Source organism: Danio rerio, chromosome 9, assembly GCF_049306965.1.
Source record: "Danio rerio strain Tuebingen ecotype United States chromosome 9, GRCz12tu, whole genome shotgun sequence".
Classification (NCBI taxonomy): Eukaryota; Metazoa; Chordata; class Actinopteri; order Cypriniformes; family Danionidae; genus Danio; species Danio rerio.
The window spans coordinates 29827912-29850641 of NC_133184.1; the positions used below are offsets into that span (position 1 = coordinate 29827912).

Genomic DNA, 22730 nt, shown 5'->3' on the forward strand with positions numbered 1-22730 from the left:
CAGCTGGAAGGGCTGCTGTGTAAACCATATGCTGGATAAGTTGGCGGTTCATTCTGCTGTGGTGACCATATTTTGATGAAAGCTAAAAACCTGTAATTAGTACCCCCCAAAACAAATTCTATGGAAGTCAATAGTTGCAGGTTCCTAGGTTTCTTCACTTTGGAGCCACTTGAGGGTTCATTTTAAATTTGAATTGTCATTTTAGATACCCTTTAGGGTCCGAGTTGTCCAAACTCGGTCCTGGAGGGCTGGTGTCCAGCAGATTTTAGCTTGCCTCAACACACTTGCAAGGATGTTTCTGCCTTGTCAAGCTGCCGTCACACTGCACTTTTCTCCCCATAGACTTCCATTAATATGCATGTGAATGCGTCAGACCGGAAACGAAAGCTCGTGCAACAAGTTTCACAGTTTGTTGCATTGGAAAGTTCAAGCTTGGAAAACTCTGATGTGCGAAATCGCATTACATGATTGCGTGAGACCAGTCGAAGATCAAAACATGACCTCTATTTAAAACATGGACTAATCGCTGGCTTTTTTTATGTCTAATTAACTTGTTTAATCCCGCCCCCTTTCGCAGGGCCAAACAACAGAATTTCGCACAAACACTTTGCAGGACACCGGCCCTCCAGCACCGAGTTTGGGCACCCCTGCTTTAGGTCTTTTGCATTGTCCTTATTCATTTAAAGATTATTTTGTTGGAAAAATAGATATTATTGCTTAAGTTCTAAGCTATATATTTCTTGAGCTAATATAGTGGTTTTCAATTCCGGTCCTCGTGCCCCTCGCCCTGCATATTTAGGAAGTCTCTCTTATTCGACACACAAGGATCAGTTCATGGACCTGAATTGTGTGTTAAGTAGGGAAGACATACAAAATGTGCAAATTTTGCATCCGGAATTGAGAACCGAAATTACTATTACTATTTAAAATAGAGTTGTACTCTCTCCAACCTAAAAGGAATATTAAAATTTTAAAATCTAGCAGATTGTGACTACTCACCTTGAAACTTGCTCTTAATTAAGGTATATAATGTTAAAAATACTAACAAAATCAATTTATATTGATCAATTCACCAGAAATCACTTGATTCTTACATACATGGTGTAGCCAAATGTTGTAATATTCAGCCATTTTATCTATTTTATTTTTTTCTCTAAGATATTTGAGTCTGTAGTTGTTTATTGACATTGAAGAATCTAATTCTAATTTATTTTTTCCAGCTCACAAGGAGAGCAGCTCTTACCTGGTGAAGCAGGGAACTCTAGAACAGCGAGAAGGCCCGTGGGGACGGTGGACCGCCTGTCATGTGGAGCTTACACCCTGCGAACTGCGTCTCTACAGCCTCGACAGCAGCGGAAACCAGCAGCTATGTGCCGCCCTCTCGCTGTCCCACTGCCAAGGGGTAAGTGCGCCACAGCCACAGGACGGACGGGTGCTACAGGCAGTCTTCTTTAACAGCACCCGTGTGCAGTTACGAGCACCCTGCCAGTGGGAGGCACTGGAGTGGCGTAGACTCCTCTGGGAACGAGTCTTGGCCGCCCGTCCCACTCACAGCAAAGCGGAGCCAGCTTGTGCCAACTCCCCAACCCCCCATGAACCTGACCCAGATGCAGCGATGGTTCCCGCTCCTCGTCCACTGGTACGTCCCACCGCCCTACCACTGTTCACCCAGCACTGTGCTGATGTTCTCAAGTCTGGCCTTCTGCACCAACTCACCGACCTCAACAACTGGAGGGCCTTCACGTTTGTACTGAGCAGGACTGACCTGCAGGCCTTCCCGACTGAGGGAAGAGGTCCGGTGTCTGAGCCAGTGCTGCGGTACCAGCTGGCATCCTGTCTGGCTGTGCAGCGGGATGATGAAGACGGAGGCAGGAGCTCCCGCTTTCAGGTCGTCTTTCCTGATGATGTGCTACGTCTGCGGGCAGAGAACGAGGCTAAGGCCCAGGACTGGGTGGAGGGTCTTCGCATTGCAGTGACAGCTCAGCGGCCGCAGTGTGAGAGTACTGAAGCCCCCAGCGGAGTCTTGATGAGGAACAAGCCAACCAGGGAGAAAAAGCACAAGGAGGCCCAGAGAGCTAAACGGCAGTCTGTCACAACTAGCTTTCTCAGCATCCTTACCTGTCTGGCCGTAGAAAAGGGCCTCACTGCTCAGAGCTTCCGATGTGCAGGTGACCCCCTCCTCATAATTGCACTTTCACCATATCTTCATATGTAGCTATTGGGTTTGTCATTATTCAATTGGCAGGGAGAATTTTGCTGAGACCTCTCACAGATTGCACATTCATTTGTATTCTTTGTGACAGAAATGATTAGTGTTAATCACAGTTTTTTTGTTTTTTTTTGTCGGGGGTCAAAGTGTAACACTGCATTATCATTTTGGAAAATTAAAAAGATTAAATAAATTCAATAACTGTTTATAAAAAAGTCAATCGAGCTACTTGGATATTGATAAGAAAAAACAGCAGGTAAATTAGTCAATAATCAAAAATTAATTAGGATTTTATTTGTATTATTATTTCTATCATAGTAGCAAATAATCATTTAACAAACATGTTAATGTTTCCTAAATATGTTTGTTATATTATATTATTTGATTACCAAACTATTCATGTTGATAATTGATTGTTTCTTAGGTTTTTGTTGTTGTTAAATTCTTGGATGAATGTCAATGAATGTCACATTTCACCTTCGAAATCAGTGATAAATGTGAGAATTATGTTAGAAGTATGATAGAGAATTTAGAAACATTTTCCCCATATTACATCTGGTAATAAGTTCTCACAAGAGATATCTGATGTGCATGTACAGTACGTATCTAGTGAAAACAGCAATGTTTCTTAACTTGCCACTTCTAGTTGGATCTTTTGTGACAAATGGTCAATGGAACATGGTTAACATTGTTAATTGTTCTGTTATATTGCTTTTAAGTGCTTTAGGATGCCATATCTTTATAATGATTTTTAGGATTTGTGAACCTTATTTATTATTTTTAAACATTTTTTTTATTGTAGAAAAAACCTACTTGAAATTTAACATAACTCCTTTTTTACATTTAAACTCTTCCCCCCTCCCTCCCCCAAAGCATTCAAATTCAGTTGAACAGGTAAATGTATTGTTATACATGGGCTAAGGCAAATAAGACATGTACTGTATTCCACATGCAAAAATTCACACATACACGGATCAATCAGTTAACCAGTAGCATGAGAGGTATTTTCTTGTGCCATTGTATGGTTTTGTTTAAAAAATTGTGTAAACAGATCCCAAATTTTATGGTACTCTTTTAATTTGCCCTTTATACTGTAGGTGATTCTTTCCAGTGCAATTGAACGTTAATTTTATAGGACAGTATAGTGCAAACAGAAAATAATGGAGATCAGAGTGAGAGGGAACAGAATTGGCAAAGGACCTCAAGTTAGTAATCAAACTCTGGTCGCCGTGAGCACCTCAGTACTATGTGTTAACACACTAATCACTAGGCTATTGGTGCCAGAGACAAGAGATGCCAGGTTTTTGTGTGCATCACTTCTTCTGTATTCAGATCTGTATCTGTAATTACAGCTTTAGGACTTCCAGCTCATATTGACTTTTTGTCTTTGGAAAATGCCCTGTCTTTATAAACGTCAGCCTTTCTCTGTGAGTCAAATGATTCCGCAAGCTCCCTCAACCCCAAAAGAAATTGATGGTTCACACACTGAGAATTGTTTCAATTCAAATAGCTGAATTTTCCAACATATGCCACATGATATGATCACTCAAGCAAACATGCAATCATGATACAAAGCAAACCCTCAACAAAGGTCTGTAATTTGGCATATAAGCACCATCTCTCCATTCCAAATACTGTTTGATTATGTTGATGTCTGTGGCTTTGCTATGGTGGCCTTCAAAGGTCAGGTATATCCATCTGAGCACTTACAGTTATGTCGTTTCGTAGCATAGGATAGTAGGTTCAATCTTTCTCTTTCTTTTTTTCTGGTGTGAAATTTCCGCCCTCTAAGTGGATGTGAATAAAACGCTTTTCTCCCCGGTTGTAACAACCAGCTTTTTAATGCAGGATATTTGAAAGCCTCACCGAACAAGGACAGCAGGCACCTGACGATAATTGGCCCATATAAAGCAGAAAAAAATCCCCTTTTAGAATCAAAGGCTCCCTGGATGCTGCGATCTGTGCGGAAGCTAATTGTTAGATTCAGGGGCCACGAAAGAGATTTTTTTGAATGGGAGGTGTCGGTCTAAAAAGAACAGAACAGCTGGGTACATCCCTGAGTTCAGCAGCCTCTCTCTCAGTTCTCTCTCTCTCTCTCCTTGTTCTTCGCCTCATTTGTATGTATTTTTTTTATCACTCAAAACCTTTTTTATCCCATTCTTTTAAAATTATTTCGTTAATCAGACATTAGTTCAAATGTTTTTCTTCTTGATGTAATCAAAACTATATTACTTTTAGCATATGTTAACTTTGTTTGTTTGAATACTTTTCAATTGTGTTGAAAATTGGCTGTTAAATATGAGTGCTTCTCAGGAACTGCATACTCATTTAAATGTAAGTCTATTTAGACTGTGAACAGTTGCAAAACACCAAATCAGTCACAAAAATTGCACTATTTTTAAAATATAAAGACATTTAGAAATATTAAGCTACCTTTAATATTGTCTGTACTGTAGCATGCATAGAAATCTTCCTTAAGACTTGAATAGTTACTTTATATTTAGTTATTTAGTTGTTTCTTAACTACAGAAACTTCTCTTTCATCCAAAGTGGACTGAATCAAGAGTGTGGAAGAGAGCATGGTCTGGGGTCGTGATTGGAGGTGGTAATGGCTCTTCATTATGATGGCATGGTAGAGTTTTGTATTATTGTTGCAGTCTTTTATTATGGCCCGGTTTGTTCTCTGTCATTTGTTCCCTTCGCAATACCTCTTGGCCCCAGTTTGTCAGCATCTACAAAAGAGTCTGTCAGCTGACCTCTGTGCGGGGGATACTGAAAGGGGTTGTGATGCATTAGTCTGGAGATCCTAAAGAAGAGAAGAACAACTATTGAAGTGCAGCACCCGAAAAGAAGGAACACTTGTTCCTGCCTTGGTTTTAGTATATTTCAAATGTATTACATGGTATATGTATTATTGTTTGTTTTTTAAATGCTTATCCATCAACCTCTCATCCTTACCTTGCATATCTCCCATCAAAGCACTACTGATCATCACTTAATGAGCAAACTTTATTCAAATCAATAGGCTGACAGAATAGGAGGACTTTGTTTAGAGGGTCAATTGTGTCATCTATTTGGAGCAGTCGAAGAGAATGGTCCTCTTACCTTCCCCTCTCAAGCACACACACACACACATACTCTCCTTTCTCAAGCCAAATCACATAGTTTGCTTGAACCCAGCTTGGGCTTTTTTTCCACACACTTCCACTAAAGTACCCTGTAGAGCGTACAAGGACAGCAGATCAAATGGGAAGATCCAGCTGTAGGTGGGAATAGAGGGAGTGTGGGGTCAGGTGGAGAGAATGAGGTCCAAGGGACTGCTGTTTACATCAAAAAGATGAGCAGTGCATCTGTCTCAAGCAAACATGTGTGAGCACACTTACGCACGCACAACCTTATGCCACCTTTTTTTTTAAGTGGATGTCAGCTTGAATAGGAGACATCAAAGCTGAGGCCTTGTCGTCTTTCACGCTTATGGAGCCACAAAGCCCCACCCTGGAGTTCTTGTCCCGTGGAACTCGGCGGGCTGCTTGAAAGTGGCGCGAGTTGCAGCCCTTACTGGAAGAAAACCGAGAGACCTTCTCGTAGTGAAGGACTGAACACCTCCTCCAGAGCCATTGCGTTTATTCTACTACAAAACCATTGTGCAAGCGCTCCTCAGATTGCCCTACTTCACCTCTCTTTTCTGTGCAAATAGTTGCCATTTTAGGGCAACAGGGTGCTGTTGAAAATGAAAGAGGGGAATCTTGCGTACAGTGACCAAGTGAACACATCAAAAACCCTGGCTTGGCATGGCTCCCCATCTTTCCCACAGTCCCAGGTTGGCCCCATTTATTTATTTTTTGCAAGGAACATGCTGTTCCCCTTCAATCATGCTTGGCTATGACATTGGGACATTTTGAGAAACGTGTTCAATCCATGTAGTTAAATGAGTACTGCATGTATTCTAATGTCAAGGCCCAGATTTCCAACCTATTAGAGTGCATGGCTGCGATTAGTTTTAATATCCGCAGCCCTCTTGGGGATATTCTCTGTGCTTGATGTCTGGCTTGTATGTGTAAACCTGCACCTTGTGTGTTTGAACGTATGTGGGAACTCATGCGTGGGGCTGTGCTTTACTGGCACAAACTGTGATGTCCACAATACACAGAGTCTGTGGTTTTCAACCGGCCAACTCCTTCCCAGAAGTGACATGCTCTCTGGCCACTCTCCAGAATCTCTAGACCATCAGGGTTTAGAGGAAATGGATCAGGCAGTTTGCTAGAAAGCTCAGTAAGATCATTTTAGTCTGGTGTAGCTCTTCTGCATGTGTCGAATATTTTGGCAAGCATTAGAAGTTTAGTTTTGGTAGGATTAAAGTAATTGATTTGAGATAATGTCTTGAAAATGTCACATGAAAGCCATGAACTGTAGTTTTGAAAGGAATGCTTAGCATAGCCAAAAACAGCCTTTCAGAATACATTTATTTTGTTTGTGTAAGCAAAGGTCATTTACACGTGCATACTAGATCTTTTTACTTTCAAAGTTAAAACTCATTAAAATTATGTTTTTAATTAATTTAAACTAGAGGCATGGAAATAATTTAATCCCTTGACTCAAAAGCTGATCAACTTGAGTGAATGTTGTTGTTGTTTCCATTTCCAGTATAGTTTGCTGTAGTTTTATCTCAGGGGTTTCTTGATTAGTATTACCAGTCTGATGACCTTTTTTTAAATATATCTTTCCAAACAATAGAATGTCTTGACATCATATCTGGGAGATAAGTCTGTAAATACCAGAAAATCACAGGCTTTATGTTAATGCACCACGTGAAATTCAGTAGAGTGTGGTCAGCCAACTTAAAGAAAAACAAAAAATTAATTGAAATTTGTGACTATATAAAAACTCTTACTGTAACGTTCATCTTTTCACTCTATCATAAATCCTCTTTTATGGCTTTACGAGATGGTAAGGTATTAGGTCATCCAGGTACCTTTTCTACTTTTCTTTTAAATTGGGAATTTAAACATGGAACTCTTGACATATTTTTCACAAATAAGCTGCATTCCAAATGGCACACTATGCACTTTGTACTTGTGCACTTACACACTCAACAGCATAGTATGTGTATGTAGTGTTGTTCCAAATGGAACACTAACGTTTTTTTTACTGAGCGGAAATTCAAACCGTTTCCCTAATGCCGTTTGACGGTTGCCAAATTAGTAAAAAGCAGCGAAAGTACCAAAAGTACCAAAGTACCAAATAATACCTGCCATGAGTAAAACTGCATTCACCATCAGATTGTTTTCACAATCCAAAATGAATAAAGTAATCCAACATGAGCACCTGATAGCTATTTGAGCGAAGCTGCGGTCGTTGACTGAGAAGTGTTTAACTTTCCCCACTTCATTTTACCGGTTATCATCAGGATAATTAAAGTGCACTTGTTCCTTTTTGAGTTTTCAGTGTGAACGCATTACTTAAACTACTGTTTTAAATATTACAATCTTAATTATTACAATCTAAATCTAAATAAAATAATCAATTACAATACACAATATATTTTATTTTGAAAAACACTTAAAATATTTTTGAGCTGTAAACATGTCAGGATAAAAAATTCAAATGGATTATTGACTACTGCTGTCTTCATTAGTTTCTAAAACACATATTTTATTACAATTTAAAAATGGCATCTTTGGATATCTTTTCTACTGGAGATGCTGTTTTGCTAAAAAAAAAATGTAAATAAAAAATCTTACACATAACCTTTTTGTTTTTTTAAAACCTTGACTTTTCCAAGCCGCGGTATACCTTGAAAACGATTTTGACTAGAAACAAGACAAAGTAGATCAACTAGCTTAATTTACATGTTTACAGATAAGCTTGCATGTACATTTTAATATAAGCAGTTTTTTGTACCACCACATAAGGCACATTTGAGCTGTTAGCTACCGATTCCTTCATGATGCTATGCAGAAACTATGCTTTGGAAGCCAGTTGAATGCATACAAACGTTTACGTCAAGTTTTTGACTCACGGTTTCTCCTTTAATTTGTGCATGATTTTTTTGTTTTCCTTTCGCTGAAAAGCCCAGCCTCAACTAGTTCACTTTTAATAACAGTCTCTATAGCATGAGTGCTATACAACGAAATGCTATTTTAGGAAAAGGGTGGTATTTGCGGGTTTACGCTCTGCATGTATGCTGATTACAAGGTAACTCTGACACATGACACCCTGCTGCATGGTCTGTGGTTCAGCCCAAATATCAGGCACCCATCAGCTGTGGCATGGGGGACACCACCTCTGACTTTTTATAGTCTGGGGTCCCTGCCCCTGAAAACCTCAAGTTTACATTGGCAACACGGGGCAGCGCATGATGCTAGCGTCTAACCTCAGCTAGAACAACCCATTACGTATTGGTTTGGAAATGGAATAGAGTGAATTTTCTTTTCTTGGTTCAGAACGGCAGTATTCCTTGGCAATGTATTGTGCAAGAGACTTATTCAGAAAATAACATTTGCCCAGTTTTTGGTATTCATTTTATTATGCATCAGAAAACAGCACATTTCTCCACAAAATTACTTGGGGAAGTGCAGAAGTTTAAGTACACAAGTTAAAGAAGGAAAAAGAAAAATCGGAATGAAGTTTATTCCAAAAACAAAAGTTTTCATTAATTTTGTCGTGTGCATTAAGCACACATATTCATTTTACATGTTGCAAATGGACCAAAACATTTCAACCCAGTCTTCAGTACCTACACTACCTGACAAAAGTCTTGTCGTCGATCCCAGTTGTAAGAGCAACAAATAATAACTTGACTTCTAGTTGATCATTTGGAAAAGTTGAACTGCATCTCAGTCATCACAAATACTGCAGAAGACCTATTGGAACCCAAGTGGACCCAAGATTCTCGAAGTAATCAGTCAAGTTTGGTGAAGGAAAAATCATTATTTGGGGTTACATTCAGTATAGGGGCGTGCAAGATATCTGCAGAGTGGATGGCAACCTCAACAGCCTGAGGTATGGGGTAAGATGAAGGAGGAAGCATCTAAAGAGAAATCTAAAGTTCTTTATTAACTCTGGGGGTCCTGCAAGAAGGCTTTCTTTGCCTTTCCAGATGACTTTATTAAAAGTTATTTCAGTCATTGCAGAGATGTATGCACGCAGTCGTCCAAGAGCATGGAAGTCATACACAATATTAATTCTTAATTCTTTTTTCACTGCTCCATGACTTTATATTCTATACTTGTTCATTATCTCTGTTAAGTGACAAGACCTTTGTCCAAGTCTCAGCTTGCTGTCCTAATTAAATAATTAAAAATTAAGGCATGATCATATTTTATTTTGTTTAAAAAAAGCATCATTTAGAGGTCTTAATCTTTTATAAAAAACACTTCTGATACTGAATGATTAACTAGAAGTCGAGTTATCATGTGCTATTCCTAATACTTGGTCGACTAGACTCAGGTAGTGTAGTTTAATGTTTTTCCTAAAAAAAAATAGCTGTTTTAAAAATTGACTTAAAATAGAACCAAGTTTGCAAGAAAATTAATTGCAAAATAATGTAATAGAGTTTCCAGACATATTCAGACGTCTACAATTATGTAAATTGTAATACTAATAATACGCAGTGTTACCATTTTACAGTGTTATTAATTGTAGTATACCCTGTTCAAAATTGTATGTATATATGTATATAATTATTTGATATAAAAAAGTAATTAAAGAACAAGTTTAATGAATTTATAAATGTAATTTTACGATAATGTCAGTTGTCACTGCACTTATCTGAATCAGAAGTGTGTATTTTGCTTACTTATTTACTCCATTCCTCAGCATGAAGCATGGATTTACTTCATATCACAACCAAACACAGAGACACGTCAAATCGTACTCAAGCACTGAGCCATTAATGGCACATTGTCAGTTCCCTACAGGTAGTATTTAATAAGAAGTGATCGCTAAATACTGGCCTGGCATACATCATTTTGAAAGTGTTATGTCTAGGGATGTCCAGATCGGGTTTTTTGCCCTCAAGTCTGAGTCACTGATTATGAGCATCTACCGATACCCAAATCGATACTTCTATAATGCATAAAAGTATAAAGAAGAGCGAAGAAACAGATTTATTTAATTCACCTTATTTTTATAGCACTTCTGTGAGGTAGCTTGAACAATCAAGTAATGCATAACATAAATTCTTCACTTTTGAACTTTTGCTGTCCCGAACAGTAAGTATTAAAAAAATCTAATATAAAAACAAAAAGCACCTCAACGTAAAATACCCAGCAGGCAATCCCAGGTTTACATATCTCAGAGTTTGTTATGGAAATGTTGTCGTCATCAACTTTATAATACCTCCAGACCTCAGGCATACTGATATTAAAAAAAGGAATTAAAGAACAGGTTTAATGAATTCATAAATCTAATTTTCCGATAATGTCAGTTGTCACTGCACTGATCTGAATCAGAAGTGTAATTTGCTTACTTATTTACTCCATTCCTCAGCATCTGTGGAGTTTGTATGGAATAACAGTGTATGCATTGTGATAAAAATCTTTTGAGCTCTGTAGAGGGGGAAAAAATTGAATAACAGGTGTACATAAATAGTGACAGAATGGTCATTTTTGGTTGAACAAACTGTTTTGAGTCTGATAGGAAGTGATGCCTTTCTCTTTACAGTCTGGGATGCACATGCTTTATCGCTGTTTTCAGCTCAGCCCTTTCCAGCCAGCTAACAATACATCAGAAATAGACCTACAGCATTGCCTGTAAACACTGTAATCAGTGTCTCCCTCTACAGATATTTGTAGCGATAACATTCTGCCTCGCTCTTTTTGGAGACTGTCTTTTCTGACTTGTTTTTTGTCCTCTTTATCCTACCTCCCATCTTGTCCTCATTTCTTCTTCTCCCTATGAAGTGTATATCTGACGCTACGCTCCACCGAAAAGATTGTACAAGTCTATATCCGTCTGTGCCTGTTCCTTTTCATTCTCTTTTTATTCTTTGAACGTCCACGCTGTCCCAATTCTCCCAGATGGTTTGGATAAGGGACACCTGCCATGCTAACAATCACCTGTTTTGGTTCCTTTGGGATAAGCCTGTTGCTGGAGCACCGCCTCAGCTGTTTGAAGGCAACTTGAACAATATGTTTAGAAGACAAAGCAAAGCACTTTCAGGACATATCACCTTTAAAATGTGTAGTACAAAGAAACACTTGTTTGGAAAGGTAAAAACACCTTTTTAGTTTGGGATTTAATCAGTAGATTTTGGGCAGTAAATCATGTGGATTATCAGTAATATTTATCTGTGTTTAACCAGGGTTGTGTCTTAAAACCTTTATTACCCAAACAGGTTGATCACCTTTCACCAATGATTGTCAGGTTTTAACAAGGTCGTGGCCTCATCAGTAGATTAGGTGGTCATTAAAGTTGTCATTAACCCAGATTTGATCTCTGCCATGCCAGATTTGATTTGTGGATTGTTTGAGGTTCCTCCTTTTTATTGCTGCATTGTTTTGTTTTTTTTGTCTGTTCAGGATGTCAGAGGCCAGTGGGTCTATCACGGGGCAAGGCCAAAGTTTGCGCCTACAGCGGCTGGTACTACTGCACAAGTTGTCACCAGGACAACCTCTTCCTCATACCTGCCCGTCTGTTGCACAACTGGGACACTAATAGACACAAGGTATGTGTTTAGATCTGTATACCCAAACCATATCTCCAAGTTGCATGTTCAGAGTACAAAATCAGAATTTGTGCATATTTGAATAGAATGTGAGCATATTTTATTGTACTTGAGTGTGAACAGCAGAAAAAAAATCCCATGAAATGCCAGAAAGTCAGTTTTTAGCTGTAATTAAATCAAATTAGATTTACTTCACACCATGTAAATGTAAACACAGCATATTTTGTGAGTGTTGTCCTCAATGTCTATGAAGATGAAACTTTATGCAAGGTTGTTGTTGTGAATTAAGGGTCTGTTTATGCAACATTTTTAGCCAAAAACAGTAAACTGTTTAGTTTGGTTTACTAAAAATTAGTTTTGGTTTACTGAAACTAAAAATGTTTACTTTGTTTACACGTCAACTTTGTGTTCATATAAATTTAAAAAACGAATTTCAGTTTTGAAAATGTTGGCATTGTCATTTCTGTTCAAGCAAAAACACTCTCTTTGAAAATGATTGTGGATGGATGGACATCCGCTAAGTAAAACATAAGCTGGAATAGTTTATGGTTCATTCTGCTATGGCGTCACTTGATAAATAAGGCACTAAGTTGAAGGAAAATGAATAGATGAAATTGATAGCATCATGCATGTGCATAGTTTGCATCTAGGGGAGTGTAGATTCAAAACATGCACAACGATGCCGGTATCATAGTGCTTAAGTGTTTCTCAACTAAATAGTAAAGTTAGATAGTAAACTAAATAGTAAAATTTTGTAAAATATGGTTTTGCTTAATATCACAACCAAACACGTCCACACATCAAGTCTTACTTGAGCAATGAACCATCAATGGTACATTGTCAATTCCCTACAGGTAGTATTTAATAAGATGAGATCGCTAAATTCTGGCCTGGCATACAATACAGGTGTATGCATAGAGGTGTCCCGATCAGGTTTTATGCCCTCAAGTCTGAGTCATTTGATTTTGAGTATCTACCGATACCGAAACCCGATCCGATACTTCTATAATACATAAAAAGTATAAAGAAGAATGAAAAAACAGATCCAGGATGTTCCTTATTTCTTCATTTAATTCACCTTATTTTAACATTCAACAACTCTATTAACAAACAGAGCACTTCTGTGATGTAGCTTGAACAATCAAGTAATGCATAACATAAATTCTTCACTTTTGGACTTTAGTGCAACAGTAAGTATTAAAAAAAATCTAATATAAAAACAAAAAGCACCTTAACTTAAAATACCTGCAATCCCAGGTTTACATATCTCACAGTATGCTATAGCAATGTTGTCGTCATCAACTTTATAATACCTCCAGACCGCAGACATACTCGCGCTTTCGTGTTTTACTTTGCCAGCATTTAACCAATAGCATCTCTGCAACAAAGTGATGTCATGCCGCACGCGTTGTTGTTTCTGTGTGTCAGTCAAGAAAGAAGTCTAACTCTGTGCCACCTCATAACTATTGTATTGATGTGTTATAAAATAATGTAAATATATTTAAAGTTCTAATTGGGAGGTAACGTCTGATTCCGTTTGAGTCTGAAACTGCGAGATTGGGCTTAATCTCCAATCACATGATCGGATCTGGACATCCCTAGTTATGTAAAAGTGAAGCTTTTCCAAAACTAACAAAAAAAAAATACATTGCTGTTTTTGACTACATAGTTGTTGCGTAAACAAAGTCTAATAAATGCAGTGTAATACATCCTGAATTTGATGACTTAAAGTGGCTGTTCATATCAGCTTCTTTTGTTTTTGCTGTTTCCTCATAAAACATAATAATCCAGCACAACGGAAACATGTTGTCATGTTCACATACATCTGTATTGCAATCCTTGTTCCTGCTGTTGTTGTTTTTACCGTAGGCATACCAATGAAACTTATTCCAAAAAAAACCAAAGAGCATCATAGGACACACAGTTCAGATCTGAAAAGGTGATGGTTTGGACAATCTGTCATTTAGATTCTAATCAGATACTCAAATAATCATTACATTGATTGACAGTGTAATGTAGCTTGATGAGTCCAGAAATCTGTTTTTGCACCAATCAACTAAATCAAACAACAACAAAAAAAAAAAGAGTTAAGTGAGAGTAGTTTTGGTGCGTGATGATAACACTGCTTCTGTGGCTCAGGTGTCGAAACAAGCAAAGGAGTTTCTGGAGTTTGTTTATGAGGAGCCTCTACTGGATGTCCAGCAGTTGAACCCGTGTCTGTATGAGCATTGTGAGCCGTTGGCGGCTGTTCTCAAACTGAGACAGCAACTCCAGTCTCTCAGGGCCTATCTCTTCAGCTGCCGGGCCACAGTTGCAGAAGATCTGCGGCGCAGGTGAGCCATCCCAAAATGGATCAGTGTGTTGGATTATTGGGTCCTAATCGGTAATCTTTTACTTGTAGCCCTATTCTGTTTTTTTTTTTGTTTTTTTTATTTGTTAGTTTAATTTTCTATGTATTTTTTATTGCACAAATTTTTCAAAAACAAATGATTTCTTACTTTTTGTCTGGAAAACTTACTTGAAAGGTCTCGTGAAAATAAAATAAACATTTTTAGATGCTAGTTAAAGGGTGCACTCACACTATGTGCTCCGAATCAGGCCCAGTTCAGTTGGCTGGCCCTGGCCCGGTTGGAAGAGGTATGCCAGGTGTTTGAAGCAAGGTTCGGTTAGGCTTTGGTGTGGTACCTTTGTAGTGTGAGTGCAAAACTCACCTGAGCCTGAAACTGAAGACACAGAATCACATTTAAGGGACTGTTTCATATGGAATTGTTAAGCATTCTTTCTTTTCAATAAACGCGAACTGGCATAGTATCATAACTTAAGCAAACTTCCTAATATGTGCAGCACAATAAAACTTCCTAATATGTGAGAGCACTTCTCTTTTGTTAAACTGAACAGTCGCATCATTAATGACGTAAACATGCTCCGGTTCGAAAGGGAAAATCCAGTGTGAGTACAGGCCATCGGGGGAGAGGGGAGGGGGACATGGTTTTTTCCTTCACTTTCGTCAATTGGTGAAGTTTGTTTCACGCCACTGGCTTGCTTGGTTTGGGACTTGTGGAGCTGCACGTCCATGGATTTGCTCTTTAGTGATTGTGCTTCCAGCAGTGACATTAAAAGCACTCTGAAAACTAGACTGACAGTTTCAATTTACTAGAACTTCTATGTTAATCTGATTGACACAATCTACACTGTGAAAGCGATGCAGAAATAAACCTGAATTGAATTGAATTAAAAACTGCACTTCGGCATGGTTCAAGGCAACTGTACCTAGTGTGAGCATGCCTTTAAGGATATCTATTAGGTAGTGTGGTCTAAAGCAGTGACTAAATTCTCGTGTAGATAATATAAAACTGATATAAACAACCAAAGCTTGCAGTTTGTCACTTTCACCTAAATGAAATATTTTTACATCACCTCATACTTCAGTTTCCTATCAAATCTAGACCAATCACGTGCTCTCTAAAATATGTCATGCTCCACCCCCTTCAAGATGCTTCTTATTTGCTTTTTATTTAATGTGCTTTAGCTCAACCACCCTTACAGGCAGAGCTGTGATAAAAAAACAACATTGACTGTTTTTTATATATAGGGGAGGAGCTACTCTGTCCCACCCTCTCTTTTTTTCAGTTGAGAATATGTCAAACATGGAATATAAAATGCACATTTCAAAGCACTTCATGGGACCTTTAAACTTCTACTCAAAACAACTCAAGCCTTAGTGATCCATGAAGGCTTATATACAGTACTTGTAGAGTTGTCGGGAAGAAATATGAAATGCAATATAAAATGCATTTTTTCATCCCTTTTAAAAGTAAGATGCAATTACTTGAATCATGTGCAGACTAAAAAAATAAATAAATAAAGCTGTGGGAGTCTGCCTGTAACCATACATGTGGTTCTTCCATTTTAACAACCCATATGATAGATTATTTTGTTGTTAGTGACATCAAAACAGTTGGCGGAGGCAGTAAGATAAGCTCAAGTTCAGAAATTTATATCAGAGCTGGAGTGTATAAATATTTCCTAGTTGTGTCACTAATTCCAATAGTAGCGTTTGATTTAGGCTCACAGTCATACATCATTTTCCCCTCTATACTCGCTGTCCCCGTTTGTTATTTAGTACTGGAAGTGGATAAATTCTGAAACTATTTATTTTGTTTCAATAATAAATTCCTACAAGTAATGGCTACACTATAGTCATGATAGTAACATCTGCACTCTCCATTTGATGTAGGGTACATTACAGTGATAAATATTTGTGAAGTCTTGCAAGGCACATAAAACAGTGCTTGTCTGCTGGTTGCATCTGGTTTGTTGCTTTACCAATGTGTACAGCAGCTTAGTTGTAGTATAGACATACTTTATGTATTTACAGTTGCATGTAGTTTTTGAATGCTATATTAAAGAATGGTAGTTGCTGCGAATAAGATTCTTAAGAATGTCTTAAGTTTAATCCTAAGGACCAGGTTCAGCGGGAATGTGAAGAAGCTGTGTTTATGCAGAGTTTTCCGCACTAAAAGGCTTGTCTGTGTGATGAATGCTTCATGCTCTTTTAAGGGTCAGTGTGCAGACCGGGATTGCGCTAAGAAGCATTAAACATTCACACCATGAGGGACGAAAGCATGTACAGCTCTGTCATGAAATATCACATAATGGAAAGCTACCAGAAGCTTTTTGTCCAACAAATGGCTTACCTCCTTTTTATATTAATAGTTAATCTGCAGAGAAGGATCACTGGATTTTGGGTTAAGTGGCCGATTTCCTAAAAAGATAAAAAAATTAACTGTAAATTGTGACCTTTCATTCACCCTCGAAGCGTCTACTATATAACAGTACAGAACTACTGCAAAATGCCTTGCAGAGTTAAAATATCAACAACAACAAAATTATGTGTGTGTTAGTCTAATGGAATTTTAAATATTAGTTTAATTGAATGTGTGTGAATGTAAATTAAGGGTTCAACAAAACAGGTCATGGTTCATTTTTCATGTTGCAGTTTCAGTTAGATTTGGCATATGTGTTTGGTAAAAAAAAACTGTCAAAGAAAAAGAAAAAAAGAAAAAGCTCAAGTGGATACAATATAGCAAAGGTGCTACTAAAATAAACACTGTTTTTTAGTGTTGGGAAAATTGAATATATTTTAAACATATTTTTGTCTCTTTTTCTTTTCATTAAACAATTGTATTTGTATTGCTTAAAGGTGATATAGTAACTGAACTTCTGTAGAGTGTGATGTGCTTTGCATACTAATGAAGCATTTTTGCAGAAGTAAGCTGATAGAAATGCAAAGGCCTGATTGTCTAAAATTAACTTGAGCTCTGCAGCTAAACATCCTTTCAGCAGAAATCTGTTGAAACTTATGCGAGATTCAGTAGAAAAGGAGGATGTATGTGTGGCCAATAGAGGACTGGAGAATGATTAACAAGTGACAAATTCCACTAAACTCCACCGGCAATATCGGTTATCTATAAAAGTTAAAATCAGGAAATGAAATTGGTTGTGCACCTTCAGAATGTAATCTTTGCTTTGCATTGAGGATAACAGAATTCTGTGAATCGAATTATTCATTTTTATTCAATAAATTACTAATATTTTTGACATTGAAGAAAAACCTCTTCTGACCTTTTTTATTAAACACACATGGAATTGATTAATTATTCCAGCATCTGGTAACTACAGTAAGAGGTTTTCAGGTACAGAAATGTGAGAGAAATTATCACAGAGTGATAAAATCAAATATAACATTGCAACATGTATATAATCTTTACTGTTTAAAAAAATAACATTGTTAAGCTATAGCTATTTGATTAATTTTCTAGGTAGGTCTGCACAGTATATCATTTCAGCATTGATATTGCAATGTGCGTATTCGCACATAATACTATTGTCACATTGCATGATCACTGTTGAATTCACATGAATGTTGAACTGGTATTATGGTTGACCAGGGGTCACAGTTGAACAAGCTCATTGCAAAGTCATTGCAAAGTTTAACCATAAAATTACTAAAATGTTTATCATTTGTGTGTTTTTAGGACCTGTGACCGTGTAAGCATTTCAAATCCATTTAAAGCATTCAAGCTTAGTAATATTTTGTTTGTAAATTTAAGGATGATTAAGTGTGTTTATGCTAGTATACGATAAAGGCTAAATTTCAAATTTGGTTATTCAATTAGTGTATCTCAATATTGCTAGACTGCCAAATTCAAAAACAAGTTTGTATTTTATTTTTATTTTGTCTTTTCATGTCAATGCTAGGGATTGGTTAATTTAATTTTATGCTGATGCGCACCCCTACAAAATGTATCTGAAATTATGAATTGTGTACAATTATACCATTTCATTTCATCTGAGGAAATTATGCTCAATATTACAATATATATTGTAGAAAAATTAAAAATAAAACTGCAATGTCGATTATTCCCAATATCGTTCAGCCCAAGTTCATCTCAAGATATATATAAAAAGAGAGAGTGTCCCGTCCTTGTCTGCAGAACCCTCTTAGAAAGAATTATATGTATAGGATTATCTATAAATGTATTATTTTTTTCTAAGATGGCTCTGCAGGATTGTTCTCTCTCAGTGCCCATGAAACCCATCCCCAGGCTAACAATGAGCTCTTTTCATGGTGAAAAATATTCCATCTTATTCCTTTTTGTTATTAAAATCAGGTATGCCATGGCAAAAACACATTCAAAAATAAATAAATAAACAAACTTCAGATGTTGACTTAATGGCGTTGCTAATGCACTCTTAGCTGCACATTGAGAACACTGTTTGTTGTTTGAATCACTGAATTATTGAATGGGCCAGTAGCCTTTCCTATGTATTGGCTCCTTTGAACTCCATGGTGACGTAGAAGCGGGATGGCCGTTTGAAGTGCACACATGAGGGCTCTAGCAAAGGGAACCTCAGCTTGAACTGAGTATCCTCTCGAAGGTTCATCTTTTTGGAGCGGTCCCAGCTGCCTTCTGAGGGCTGACTTTATCTGAGTCGCTGTGTTTACGGGGCACTGCAGAGGTGACCCTAGCAGGAGGCAGTTCTCGAGGGCTAATGTTTACGGCCAGGCTATTAGCAGGCATCAGGCTAATGCTTGGCTTTTCTAAACAGTGTAGGATTGATGAGGGCGGTGGCGCTAAAATATTACCTTAGCCATTCATCGGCCAGCCTGGACGCTTCTCTGTGCTTCTGAAGAGCTCCGTGAGTGTTTACACTAGGGTGTAGAGAGAAAGGGAGAGAGCTGTCACTATCCACACTGTTCAGCTTGATCTAATGCACCTCACTGATCCACAGGGCCATCCAGACACACTTACTACCTTAGTCTGCACTTTTCATTTGTTTTTTTCACGTGTCCTGGGTGGGGCAACCAGTTTTGATTGGCTTTACTTTAGCACAGCTACTGGAGCCACAGTGTGAAACATACAACAAAACACCCAGCATGATCCGTTCTTAAATTAATGACTATTATATAGAAAGCCAGATATTTTAGTGATTCATAAACATAAAATGTAAAGAAAATAGTGTGATTCTGTTGACGCCAATAGCCTCATGGCTAGTGAGTCGACAGAAAGCACTATGGTGCTCAATGTAACTCAAATTAGATTCTCAGTTCAATGTTTTTGTCCAGTACATTCCCTCGCAGTCTGCTCCCCATGCTTTCCTGTCACTGTTAATTTCATTGATGAAAAATGTTGGTCATAATTTACACAACAAACAAGTGTTAAATATTTAACGTTAATGCCTTGAAACTGTTTAACATACTGGTTATAAAGTTAGTAGTTTCCCACATTACAATAAATGGTTTGTTAAATAATTAACTAACAAACTAATATAGCTTACAAAATCTTGCATTTTCAGATGGCTACTATTCCTACATGCATATTGATTACTGACACATAATTTCACATTACTTATGATATAAATAAACATATCTAATTTTTGGTCTTCAATAGAAAAGTTATACTCTATATTTAAATGAGACTGTTTTATTTAATTTTAATTTAGAATATTTTGTATAAATAAATGTATACAATATTGTAATTAAGTGAAGTTTAACAAACTAATTTTGAGAGGAGCATGTGGTATGATTAATTACAGCTGGTCCTTATCGCTAATCATTAGCTAGCCTATCGGGTCATTCCAAAATTACTATAAATATCTTGCCTAAACTTCATTCCCTATCTTCATTTTAGAAAACTCCCTCTCTATCCTTCCCTTCTCCCTCCTCTGTCGTCACGACTGCTCAGTGGCTGGCGCTGATGCCTCGCAGTGTGAGGACCAAAGGTTCAAGTTCTAATTGAGCCAGTCGGGAGTCTCTGCGTGTAGTTTGCATGTTCTCCCTGTGTTTGCGTCAGTTTTCCCCGGGTACTCGAGTTTTCTCCCACAGTGTAAAAACATGTACATAAGCGAATTGTAATAACAGTCACAAGCAACACATACATACTGAATTGATTCTTATAGAAGCACCATATTAACCAAAGTATAGGTAAGAAGTGACATGGGGGGAAGGGGGGCTCTCAAGAAATGCCTGATCTTGTATCCCTCCTAATGCTTATTAACCAGGCGGTAACCCTGGGTTCATCCATCTCTAAGCTCAGGGTTCTCTACCGGCACAGCATGCCAAACCTGCTTATATAGTTGAGTATTATCTAAGTGTGAATGCTTGAAATTACACTTAAATAAAACCAAATATATTTTAGTCAACTAAATCTAGAGTAGATTAATTTGACAAAAATCTTATCAAATTTAGTTAACTAGAAATAGACTAAAACTTAAATGATTCAGAAGACTAGTATTTGACTTGAACAAAAGTTGAAACTATAGACTAAAACTAAATCAAAATTTTCTGTTTAAATAAAAACTGGTTTATACTCTTCACTGTCCCGTCCCATTGAAACGTGAAAAACTTTTAAATTAGTAAATTTGACTTAAAAATTTACATTTAATCATTTGGCAGACGCTTTTATCCAAAGTGACTTACAGTTGAGGAGACATTCTTGCAAATCAACATGAAGAGGCAGTACACTCGGAAGTCCTAATTATACGAAGGAACTAAAATTATAACACCCCCTTTTCAAAATGAATATTTTTATTTATTTTTCAGTGAATATAGGCAATATATTTTGATGCATTTTTTATTGAACAGTTATGTACAGTACATTAAAATAAGAGTTTGGTCACCCAACATCTGTAGAAAGAAAATGCATCTAAATTTAAACAAGTTATTGCAAAAACTTAATTTTTTTTTTTACAAAATGTTTTGGACTGATCATACAGTTTTTGCTTTAAATTAGTTGCAGATTTGGCTTTGGTATACTGATTAATCAAATGCATGTACAGAAGTGTATTATTGTAAAGCAATGTATAGAACATATAAATTTTAAACCGAGATCTGTGAGTGTGCTTATACATAGAGCTCAGCATAAATGAGCAATATCACATGAGTAGCAGAGCGATATGACCAGCCATATAGCCATATATTGTGCTTAGTGCCCCAGCAGTGCTGATATACAGCCATATCGCACTGCTACTCATGTTATATTTCCTTGTTATATTGTTATATACCTTTTGTACAAGGAACTACTTACTTCCAGCATTTACATTTGCAGCTGGTCAGAACAGCAGAAACTATTGCTACTTCACAATCGTCACTTTAGAACTAGTATTTAAATGATTCTCAAGTGTAATGTCTCAAATGATGACAAAACAGGTGATTTTACTCACATTTTAAGATATGTAAAAAGTTATTTTGGTCCTAATCAAACTTTATTTATTTGTTACATAGAATAAATTTAGATTGAAATCATGCCCTAACCCTTTGATTAATCACATTCCCTAAAATTCCTCTGCCATAAAAGAGCCCCTATCCACAGGCAGATGAGAGAATAGAGCAACATCCACAAAAAGTCTCTTGCTTGTGTACATGCCAGCCTCTGATTGTGGTGACTGCATTTGGCATTCTTTTCTTTGACAACAAGGCTGATATCTCCTGGTTACCACCACTGCAAACACTCATTTGTATTTACTCTTAGAAAGGACAAAAGATTTAGACATGGAGCTCTGCCAAAAGCAGAGATGTATTTAGGCTTGAGAAGGTAGAAAGCAGGAAGATAGACTATCCCCATGACCAGAGCAAATGAACACCCTTAGAGACCCAGGTTTCTTTTCACACTCCGTCCTGACTTGAACAAGCTTGACAAAGGCAGACAAATCAGTGTAACAACACATCCGCCGGGATTAAGTTAGGATTTCATCTTGTCATACTGAAGATAGCGCATTAGCCCGTGGAATCCTGTCAATGCAATATCTTTTCTTTGTCAGCCTTCCTAAGATGTTCAGTAATACCTCACTTGTTATATCAGATTTGCGGGTATGTAAAGCTTTGAGCTCTGTGGTTTCCAGACTCTTTATTAGGAGCTCATGCTTTTCTGGCTGCAAACCTGTCAGGAGCAATCTGTAAACACTTGAGTGGAAAATTCTTTGTTCAATTTTTTTTCTTCTTCGTCTTTATTATTAAAATGTAGGAAAAAAATGATTTAGGATTATGAATGTGAAGAAGTGTTTTAAAGAAAAAAAAAGATATTCATTATATTAAAGCTGCCAAATTGTAAGAATTTCAGCAAAAATGCAACAACAGCCAGCAGTGTTGACTTTCTTGACTTTATTTAACGGTGGTCATGTTCAGTACATACAGCATAAATTTTGTTCGTTAGTTCACATTTTAGTGCTTAATCTTGTTCTGTGTACGTACATTTTATCATTTTACATTCAACAAAATTAAGTCATAAAAAAATGACTTACTAACTGTCTAAATTAGGGCTGCACAATATATCGTTTCAGCATTAATATTGC

General features: G+C 37.2%; 1 protein-coding gene across 2 annotated transcripts in view; it reads left to right on the forward strand.

Moving 5' to 3' along the window:
* Window positions 1-22730, forward strand: part of plekhm3 (pleckstrin homology domain containing, family M, member 3) — a 62189-nt gene that overhangs the window by 13504 nt on the left and 25955 nt on the right. Inside the window, exons 3-5 of one of the 2 annotated variants that reach the window (XM_021474190.3) lie at window positions 1221-2168; window positions 11731-11876; window positions 14016-14209. In XM_021474190.3, the coding sequence (XP_021329865.1) occupies window positions 1221-2168; window positions 11731-11876; window positions 14016-14209 (1288 nt within the window). Of the gene's footprint in view, window positions 1-1220; window positions 2169-11730; window positions 11877-13745; window positions 13811-14015; window positions 14210-22730 lie in introns of those variants that run through there. The other variant, XM_073912775.1, reaches the window with a different exon arrangement.